This window comes from Triticum aestivum, chromosome 7D (assembly GCF_018294505.1).
Source record: "Triticum aestivum cultivar Chinese Spring chromosome 7D, IWGSC CS RefSeq v2.1, whole genome shotgun sequence".
Taxonomy (NCBI): Eukaryota; Viridiplantae; Streptophyta; class Magnoliopsida; order Poales; family Poaceae; genus Triticum; species Triticum aestivum.
The window spans coordinates 17,806,954-17,817,966 of NC_057814.1; the positions used below are offsets into that span (position 1 = coordinate 17,806,954).

Here is an 11,013-nt window from a genome sequence, read left to right on the forward strand (position 1 = left end):
ATCCACACCGACTGCGCTAGAACCGCCCACGGTTGAGCGGTGACGATGCGTTGAGACAACCGCGTGGGGTACTACTGTGTTTCCGTCCAGATCTAGAATCCTAGGTGTGGGCGACCAGCCGCATCCAGATTTGGAGTCACCACAGTCGAAGGCGTCTGTTTCCCCCAGATCTGTAGCCAACATGATGATTGGCGATGGAGGAAAGCAGCATACTATCTCCGATGGCCACGTCTTACCACAACTGGCATCGGAGAAGGTAGTTGTTGCCTCCACTTCGCCCTCCGCTGTCAACATCAAAGAAGGTAGGGGAAGAACTCGCCCCTGTTTATTTCTAGAAAAATTAAGGTAAAAATTAGGTGATCTTCGAGTTGTGTATATTTTATTTTATTGAGGGAAAACACTAGACTTGTATATTACCATAGACTGATTGCAATCATTAGACGGGGGCATTATGTATTGATGGGACATCAATTCCCTCAAAAAAGAAGTATTGATGGGACACTAGCCAACATCTCAAAGCCTCTGTGGAGATTGGAATTCATGCTCCACATTGTTACCAGAAATAGCACAAATGGTGTTACACTCAGAGCCTTTATAAATGTACACAATTGTGTAGCCAGTGAGCCAGTAGCAACCTCCAGCCAAAGACCTTAACCTTCTGTGGAACCTTAGCTCTCCAAATCACATCCCAAATACTCCAATTATATGTCGCACTTGAAGAGCTAGAAGCAGGGGAACTGTACCTGAATTTGAGTTGGGTGGCCAGTTTATAAGCAAGTCATCCATCACGTAGAAGGGTGATTTATGCGAAATATCTCCTCTAGTCAAAATCAGAAAATAGCCTAAGGACAAGGTTAATATTCCATTCATTTTTATCGAGACAATCAACTGGTTAACCCACCTCAACCTTGAGTTTCTAGCAAATTTGGCAACCTGAGGCCATACTGTCTCAAAATCCAGTTGTCTCTCTGAATCTGGATTTTTCGTCCATTCAATATACGCCAGATGATGCCTTCCTTGAGTATCTTAACTCCGAGCCGACGATGCATACGAGGAAATGACCATGTCCAGAATATCCACACGAGGATAATATTCTGATTTCAAGACTCTGGAACATAAACTATCTGGCTTGTGAATCAGTCTCCACCCTTGCCTTGCCAAGAGAGTTTGGTTAAACATATGCATATCCTAGAATCCCAGAACACCTCCTCTCTTTTGTTTTACCAGTTGGTACCAGGAGAGCCAATGGACTTGTGATGTTCTTACTCATCGCCCCACCTAAAGTCCTAGATAAATTTTTCATACTTATCACAAAAGCCCAAGGACATTTGAACAATCCAAAGAAGTAAGTGGGAAGCGCTTGAACCACTTACTTGATCAAGACCTCTTTAGCTGCATGTGCCATATACTTTTCAATCCAATCCTTGCACACTTTTGTGAACCTTTCCATGATCGACTGAAATTCTAGGCAAACATCCTACCTTCTGGGGTTGGTAAACCCAAATATTTACTCTCGGAAAGTGGAAGCCACAACACCAAGGGTGACCTTTATCTCTTATTGGACATGGGGCGGGCAGTGTTCACTAAATAATAAAGAGCATTTAGCTGGGCTAAGAAGCTATCATGTACACCTTTGAAATAGATTTGGAGTGTCCTTCACTACCCTCACCTCTCTTCCTACGGCCTTGAAGAACAAAAGGTCGTCATCAACAAACATTAGTTTAGAGACACCGAGGCTCCCCCAACAATTTTGATAGGCATTAACCTCCCCTCCAAGACCTGCTTTCTTAAGATGCTTTCCCAACCATCTGCAACCCAATAAGATGGTGCATTCAGTATGTGACTATAATATTCCTTCTCAGCCAGTGAGTAGTCCTTATCATGGACCCAAAATCTTTCATGTCCAGGACTAAACATCCTGTTGCAGCACTCCCAGCTTAGTGCAGTCATCGTCTAGGGACTTCAGTAGTTCCCTCCAGCGACAGTACTCTTTCCCATATCTACTCATACTGGAAGGATTTCACGTTGCTATGCACCTTGGTCTGTCTCCGTATTGCAGCCATAGAGGAAAGTGGTTGGAGCATATGTGTGTACCGCTGTTCACTCTGAATAAATCACACCAACACAACGATGCAACTGCACTTTCAACCCGACAGTCACATTGCTTTTGCCATACGGTTTATTATCGTATGTCCAGGATGGCCCCTTATAGCCCCAATGATGAAGATCACACTAGAACAAGGCTTCTCTGAAATTGTATTTTTCTCTCGGATATCCAAGCTACTGAGAAGTGCTCATACTGCCACATCGTCTCACAAAAATCACCTATCATCAACAAGTGTTCATGAGCATCTGGATTTATTCTTTTGAGTAAACTCCAGATGTGACGCCTTCCTTACTCCTTAGGTTCACCATGTAGCCCGATACTTCGGGCCATGGGAATCATCATGAATTAAGACATCGATGTACCTCAGGTCATATGGCAGTCTTTTTTATTTTAGTTCATTCATCTCAGAACAACACAAGGCACCCTTGCCCTTACCATCATGAACAATACAATTCTGGCAGCCTAGCATCCACCTAAGATTATTGAAACTCTTTTCACATTGCTGAGTTTCAGAAAGTAAAACAATCATCAAGTGGTATATGCGTGCACGAGGCAGACTAGCTCTTCAACTATCCGAGACTGCCCGAGGCCCCAACAGTTCTAGATCAGGTGACTCATTTCTCCTCGTAGGTGCCTTCCTTATCACATGTCATTCATCGACAACCCATGGGCCGATAGCTTCCTTACCGCCTAACACACCTATGTTGCTCATGCCACCTCCATTACCCTCACCTCATGCCTTCTTGTTCAGACCAGGACCCTTGTAACTAGGTGTCGCCACAAACTCACTACCAGACTCACTGTCACATCCCATGCATTTACCCAACACCGCCTCGGTGTTCACCAGGGGTTGATCAACTTACTTCCTTGGCTTACCCTTGAGGCTATTCTTATCTTTGTGGTGCTTGGCTTTCATGTTACCGGCTCCAGGGGGTAGGGGAGGAGCCTTGTTGAGGTTGACTTCGCCCACTTCATTTTCCTTGCTGGCTGCCGGACTCATGGAGGAGGCCTGGCCTTGAATCACCTCCGCCCTCCATGTTCAGCCCCGACAAGGGAAGGAACCAAGTTGATGTTGAGTTCTACCCCCTTGCTCTGATTTGTACATACAAGCAGTTTTGGAGTGATTGTCGGTATCATGGACGAGACCTTCCCCACCTCCTGCTGGAGTTGGGAACCCATGACAATCATTGGTGGTGCAGGGGCTCACGCTAGTGTTAGCATAATCTTAATTGTTTTGTTTGGAACATGATGTAGTTGGCGCTTGCATGTCACGTGGCTTTAGTTCTTTGGAGACTAACCAAAGTCATGTACATGTACTAGTAGGAGTTCACGTGTTTGAGTCAAGCTTGAGTCCAAATATGTAGTATACGATGTGATCTAGGTTAAGTCAATTTCCATGTAGGACATGGTCTCGTGGGTTGGCCGAGTATATATATTCGCTGACCGGTGCCATGGTCCACGGTCAGATAGAGTTCTCCACCGCGCAAGGCTGCCCAAGATCATCTTCCTTGGCCCGCCATCACCCCCATTGGGGCCGACCTCCTCTGACGCGCTCATCACACTTTTGTTCTTGTTAGCCTGACTCTGCCATGGATGATTTGGGGATCTGAGTGTATGTGTTGTTGGTGGATGTGCGATCCTGTTGTGTTTATACTATATGAAAAATATGAAATAGTTCAAGGGTTTACCACTATCAGTGTAGAACAATCTTAGAATTTCAATATTGCTTGCACTTTTTAATTTCAAATGTTGATGAAAGTTATCGCGTATCTACGGGCCCGGAACCGAGGTGGAGACAAGAGCCAAACCTGTTGCGCAACACATATAAATAACATTCGGTGGAAAGAGAAATACAGAACTTGCCTTTTCTTTTCAAACGTTGATGAATTTTATCATGATCGAATTTTCTTGAGGCCAATGCACATTTCGATGGCAATACTATAGTCTTTACTCTATTGTGTATTATGTTTATAGTTTCTACAGACATTTCTATTGTGTTTGTATAATTATCATAGCTGTAGTAGTACCAAGTGAATTAAAATAGTGATAGCAATTTATATTATATAGTTAACTCAAGTCCATTGCTAAAATTGTTGTCCTTTCATGATCATTAATGCAGAATTTGAAGCTGATATCATGCAAAACATCAACCGGAGCTCCAACAGCCCCATCTCCGTGCACCGTGTCATGTTTGGACCCGAAGGCTGGGCAGACCTACCACATGGATTATTGCACTCCATCATTGTCCTGTTTGGTTCAACTCGTGACCTTCTTGCATTCATCGCCACCTGTCCTAGCTGGTATGCCGCATTCATGTCAATCAAATCTACCTTAGGCGAGCTCTTCCCACCTGTTATTTTCCGGAACTGTGCCGACCAGACAAGCTCAGCTGGCTCTAACATTGGAAACACATGGGAGCTCATTGATCCTGTATATCCAAGTACTCCGTTGTGTCGCTTGACCCCTCCAAGTATTTTGGACAAAATGGCAGTCGTCAAATGTTCTTATGGTCATGCGATTTTCTGCTACGACAGATCCCTTGTCATTATGGACGTGCTCATTGGCACTACGGTTGCAGCTCCACCTTTCCCACTGAGTCAACTATGCCACATAACCTTCATATCTCCAGAGGCATCACCAGATTCATATCTATTTGTCAGCAGCCCGCACTGCCTGTACGCTTGGCGAGTTGGGAGCCCCTCTTGGTTGCACTGTGATTTTCTAAATGCACATTTGATCAAGGAGATGGTGTCCTTCAAAGGCCGGGTCATTATGAGGATGCGTCAAAAACTATACACCGTGCATTTGGCACCTCAGTTTCATGTTGAGGTACTAAGAGTTGATTGCAGAGATTATATGGACCTGTACGTGGTTTCTGGAAATTTAGTGGCTTGTGAAGACACACTTCTCCTACTTGGTCGTAATGGGGAAGCCTTCTCCATTGACTTCTCAACTGAACCTGCAAAGTATGTGAGCGTGGAAGAGGGAGGCTTGAAGAAGTGGGCGTTCTTCTTTGGCAAGAAACGTACTGGACAGCCACGACTCTTAGTGAACCCAGAGAGAATGGGTTTAAGGGGTGGCCTTGTCTATCAGCTGGATGAAAACGCTCGAGTATTTTCATACCCAGTAGATGGCAACCAAAATGAGGAGTTGGAGCCAGAACCTTGTTTTGCGACGATCAATGCTTATCTTGCTCGCAGTCCAACATCCTTTGCAACTTGGGTATGAGATTGTGTCATTGCAGTGCGCGGTTGTATTGTTGTCGTTGGCTGCACTTGGGGACTTCTTGTCGCTATGTTCCTTCTAGTTTCAGCTCCTTTAATGGAGTACATCAAAATTTGTAATAATCTCTGTTTGCCACCCAGTGTACATTCCTGGAGGCAAAACTTGTGCTACATGTTGCTGTTTTCGCTGAACCTTGTTAATTACTCCCGTTTTGCATACAAGAGACAAGGGTTTGCATCTTGAAACAATACTAGCTTCTTGGGTTTTCATATCACTCTTCAGCATTTTTTTGTGTGCACCATGTCAGATGTGCCTGGGCTTTTATTTTAGTTATGTGCTTTGTTTGGTCTATACATCTATTTGTAGCTTGATCTCCTTTTAAACAGAGATAATCAAATGCACACAGAGCTGTTTCCTGAAGCTATGTTCAAATGTAGATCTGTTTGGTTGTCGAACACTCTGTCTGCCTAGTTTTTGTTTGTGCGAAATATAAAATTTGTGCTGAATGCACATATGCTGCTTATATGTTTGTTGACTGAACTTGCAGTTTATATTAACCTGATGCTATGGACTTGCATCCTCACTCTAATTCTTGGTGACCTTGCAATTCTCCAGCCCAAAATGGCGTACAATGTTCAGTTAAAAAATTGTAGCTCTACCCAAGTTATGTTCTCAATATTCACATTTCCACCCAATGAGACTGTCATATGCTCAAGCACATCACGTGAATAATCAACGGGAAGTTACAGACCTAGCCCATGTTATCAAGTGCCCAGGTACAAGAAAACTCCACAATCTGTAACAAATGAGAAATAAAACATATGGGTCCCTTGTATTTGCCGTGGAAAAAAAGAGGAAAGTACATAATCTGATAGCTTAATCTACACTTCTGTTTGTAATACAAATTTCGAAACGAACATTCAGTGAACTACTCATCCCGCGACTGCAACATTGTAGAATCCTCCCACCAAAGCTGTATCAGAAGCTAATCACCAACCACACTCACAGCCGTAAGATCATCGCGGGCCGGAACGAGGAAACTCGCGGGAAAGACCCAGGTTGACTCCAATTTCAGGTACCGTCTTCCAGTGTTGAAGAGCTGCAAACATGTCGAACGGTAATAACATTTTTTCCATAGTTGGACTGCAGCCCAAGGTTTTATCTTCCTGAAACACAACTTTAAACTTCTGAATAATGAGACTGGGTGACAAGTGAATGATGTAGAACCACCCGAAAGACCCTAGGGCATATATGTCTTGCCCTTGAAGGCCACATTTTGTTCAATCGAAAAACGACCAACTTTAGGACTGTGTTTTGTCCAAGAGTCGCCCCCGATGCGCCACAAGAACAGATAGGCTCCAGCACCGACAAGGAGATGCGAGTCAGCAGATGCAACAGGAGCAGTTAAGGTGACATAGCTGATACAAGTGAAGGGAACTGACCGGAGGGAAGGAGGACCAACCTTAGCGCCACTGAATGGGTTAACAATATGGAACCCATTGTTGTGGTAGAAGATGAGCTGACCGTAGGAGCAGCGCAGAAAGGTCATGCTTCTGAGGTCACTCAAGGAAAGAAAACTGCGAGAAGATGAGGTGGCAGCAGGGTCAGCCAATCTCCATGTGCATTTGTGGAATAAGGTCCAACAGTTATGCGAGAGAGTCTGTCCACCGTCGGTACGGAGATTGGGGTGGAGAAGCAGAGGCTGGACAGAGGACCTGTGTGCTGAGAAGAGATCACACCAATGACGACAAGTGGTACCGAAGGCAAGGAGGTCGCGGAACGACAACGGGTCGGAGCAGGTCGTCCGGGAGCTCTGCCCATCCTTGCGGCCGAGATGAAGCAAAGAATGAGGAGACGGAAGCAGAACATGTCATGTTGGCCATTATTTGCACGATGGCGCTCCCTATTCAAGAAAAAGGTTAGGCATGTAAACAAGGTATAACTTAACTGTAGAGGAATTGCCAAGATTCTAGTGCGTGTCGTTAGGACATCAACGCCACACTACGTTCCCATCATACACTGAACTGAACAAAGGTACTAATCGCATTGAGTTGTCGCTCCCTATTTGTTCATAACAAGATCAACAATGACGAAAGCATATAAATTTTATGGGCTAGATTGACGGGCTGTTGAAGTTTCATGTAGATCTTGGTTCATACAGACTACACATCACAATTGCCTAGCATTTCTCAAACAAATACTGTATCTGGCAAGTATCGATGCTGACAGAAAAATAAAAGCAGAGCACATATGATTTTCCTAGCAAATTGGCAATTACTGACAGACACACTCTATTAGAGCATCTCCAGCCGTTGGCCCCCCAGGAGGCGCTAAAAATCGCCCCTGGGGGCGCACCGGCGCAAAACGCGCGCTGGGGGCGTGATGCCACCCAGTCGCGGCGCCCACGGATTTTTGTGAAAATTAAATTGCGGCACAAACATGGCGCAAATTCAACCATTTTCGGCGAGTTCATACATATTTCGGCAAGTTCAAACCAAATTCAACCAAACACGGCGAGAGTTCATACATATTTAAAATATTTTACAAAAAAAAACACTACTTGGCCTGCCGTCTCTCTCGCCTCGCCGCTCGTCGCCATTCTACAAGCCGAGGAGGCTGTAGAACCGCGTGTAGTCGCCGCCGCCGTCGTCGTCGCCTCCGCCGCGGCCGCCGTCCCTGCTGCAACCCTCCCCCGGTTGGCGCGGCGGGTTGGACGGTCCGGCGGCGTCCTCGTCGTCGTCGCTGTCGAGGATCACGACGCCGTGCTCGTCCTCGCGCCCACGCTTGCGGGCGGCGATCTCCTCCAGGGCCCGGCGCTGCCGGACCATCTCGTCGCGGAGGTAGTCGTCGCACGCCCACCGTAGGGCGTCCTCGTCGGAGAAGCCGCGCCGGGCTAGCTCCTCGTACTCCGGGGGGAGGCTGGGCTCCGGTTTGGGCGCGACGAGGACGAGGCGGCCAGAGGCGGGGGTGGAGTCGGCGATGCGGACACCGGAGCTGCAGGTGCGCCGGCTGACAGGCGTGTCCTGGGGCTCCGGCTTGACGGGGCGGAGGCAGGGAGAGCCGGTCGACCGACCGGACGAGGAGGAGGACACCCCGGGGTCCATGCGCCTCGGCGTCCACGAGCTCCCATGGCGGCGAGAGAAGGACGGGGGCTCGGGGTACTCCAGCCTCGGCGTGTTGCCGCCCTCGATGTACTCGAGGACGGCCTCCAGCGTGCGGCCGGGCACGCCCCACCGTCGACGCCGCCCCTTGGAGTTGAGCCTGCCGGAGGGCACGACGCCGTTGGTGGCCTCGAGCTGCTCGACGTGACGGCGGCGGAAGTACGGCTCCCAGAGCGGGCTGTCGGGGACGTAGCGCGGTCCCTCCCTCACCGCCCGCGGCAGGGAGGCGCGGATACGCGCGATCTCCGCACGCTGCGCCGCCCCGGTGGGTGGTGGTGGCACCGGGACCCCGCAGGCGCTGATTCTCCACGCCCCGGGCACCCGCATGTCCGGCGGGACCGGGTACTCGGCCTCGAAGAGGAGCCGAGTTTTGTCCTCGTGAAGGTGGCGGCGGCCGAAGCCGTCGCGGCGAGCCGCGCCGTCGCCTGGGAATCGTTCGGCCATTTCTTTGAACTGGGACGGCGAGGGGAGAGGGAGGAAGGGGAGAGAGGGCGCGTCGGCGGTGGAGACTCTGTGCGTGCCACCGGCGCGCTGGGGTCGCCTTATATAGGCGGAGGCGCCGCGAGCACGCGTGGCCGCCGCGTCTACGCGTAGCATGCGCGGGGACGCGCGTCGTCACGCCTTCACTGCGCCGCCCGTGAGGCATCAATGGCGTAGGCTGACCAGCGCGGCAGCGCGCGGCAGCTTTGGCATTGATTCGCCGCGGGAAACGAGGCGATGAGAACGAAGAAGCGGCGAGAAGCGAGACGAGTCGCTGGCAAGGAGGGCCCGCGGCTCTTTCGCGCCAAAAACGATTCGCCCGGCGCCCAGAGCGCCCCCAGCACGCCAGGTTCGGGTTGGATCCGCCGGCGCCAATTTTGACCCGAGCCGGCGAAAATTGATCCCTTGGAGGCCCGACTGGGCCGATTTTTTTACGCCGGCGACCGAAAAAAGTCGCCTGGGGTCCTTGTTGGTGGCGCTGCTGGAGATGCTCTTATTATCTACAATGTTGGAGATCTAAAGCAGGGAAAGTCTCAATCTGGATTGCTTTTCTTCTTCGAGAATAAGCAGAAAGAATCCATCTATGCCTTAATCCCTTCTTGCAGATGTAGGCGGGTCTGATGCAACATCGGCACGTGAAGAGAAACGGGACGAGGTAGGGTTTGGGGGATTACGTGAGCGACGAGGACGAGGAAGCAGCTGCCGCCGGCACCGAGGAAGAAGGATGCGCATCGATCTCCAGCGGCTGCGGCTCCATGCGCGCCGCCGTTTCTTCCAGCTCTCTGATGAGCAGCGCAGCCTTCAGAGCCTCGATGATATTTCCATCTTCCCGTTATAACGCCAGCCCGGCCTAGTCCACGGATAATGGGCCGAACATGGGTAAGAGATTCCTACCTGCTCTATGTGGCTGTGTGTTTTAAGGCCAACTGCAACAACAGACGTCCGCTTTGTTCGGAATCTTGTCCGTTTGAGTCGGCAAAGCATCCGTTTGTGATCATCCGCCGGTCGTCTCACCCGATAACCCGTCGCATTTGGCAAAAGCGTCCAGTTTTAAACTAAAATTGAAAAAAAGATAAAAGGTAATTTAAACGATAACTATATATTACATTAATGTTCAAAAGTCATGGCCGAGCTGTTCATCAGGCATCAAACTTAAACTTAAAATTATTTAAAAAAAGGACAAGCCTTCGCCGCCATCTTCACTGCATGGCGTCGCCATCGTCTTGGCTGTCATCTTCCTCGTCCGCGCCAAGGTCAACGAAGGGAGGCGGCTGCCACAGGTGGCTTGGTGGCACGTATGGCGACTGCACTGCAGGGGCGCGGAGGCGGTGGCACGTGGAGCAGTGATCATGTGTCGGTGCCAACCAACACGACCGGCGCAGACACCAACTCTGGCATGCATGGCAAGGTCGAAGTCCACGACCAGGGCTGGCCGGCCATCGCCGGGTTCCACCGGAGTTCCACGTCGTCTGCCTCCTCCAGCTCGGGGATGACGACATCCCCGGCGGCCGAAAGCGCGATCTGCACCTCTAGGCCATCCCACTGGGCGTTCTCAAACTCCATCACTAAGTCTGTCATGACCCTCCTCATCAGTTCCTCCTTCTCCTTGACCGTCATGGGCTAATGTGGCTCTGGTGACGAGCGCGGCGAGAGCGCGCGTCCGCTCAGTTGTGCCCTAAAGCGCGGATGGGGGGCTTGGAGGACACGGTGCCCTAGAACGTGACTGCGCTAGGCTAGGATGGCCAACAAAAAAGGTCTGCTGGCGCACGTCATGCTCATCCCGGAACGAAGTGACCCAAATTGAGGACGTGCCAGTGTACCTGGGATCATCGACGAGATTCGGTGGCAACAAGGCACAACGGTGGTTGATCTCGAGGAGCCGCGTGCGGCCGGTCGCCGGAATGGCCGACACTGGCACCCGATCTGGGCTCATGTGCCAGTCGGTCGGCAGGTGGGCGCCGACCATGACAGCGGGGTGGAGGTATCCCAGTAGCGCAAGCACACCTCCACCTTCACATATGGGTGGATCCGTGTCCCGGC

General features: G+C 50.0%; 1 protein-coding gene and 1 pseudogene across 1 annotated transcript; one reads left to right on the forward strand and one right to left on the reverse strand.

Moving 5' to 3' along the window:
* The first annotated feature begins 6 nt into the window (after positions 1–6).
* Positions 7–5,524, forward strand: LOC123163871 (uncharacterized). The gene is made up of 2 exons (XM_044581272.1): positions 7–302; positions 4,227–5,524. Exons 1-2 carry the CDS (start codon positions 182–184, stop codon positions 5,333–5,335), a joined length of 1,230 nt encoding a protein of 409 aa, XP_044437207.1. The 5' UTR covers positions 7–181; the 3' UTR covers positions 5,336–5,524.
* A 750-nt stretch (positions 5,525–6,274) lies between these two features.
* LOC123170633 (uncharacterized) lies at positions 6,275–10,590 on the reverse strand (annotated as a pseudogene).
* Positions 10,591–11,013: the final 423 nt, after the last annotated feature.

Bases quoted from the DNA above. Each gene is read 5' to 3' on its own strand.
- LOC123163871 (XM_044581272.1), top strand. From the start codon at position 182: ATGATGATTGGCGATGGAGGAAAGCAGCATACTATCTCCGATGGCCAC. The intron at 303-4,226 runs GTAGGGGAAGAA...TCATTAATGCAG, and splicing joins CGCTGTCAACATCAAAGAAG to AATTTGAAGCTGATATCATG.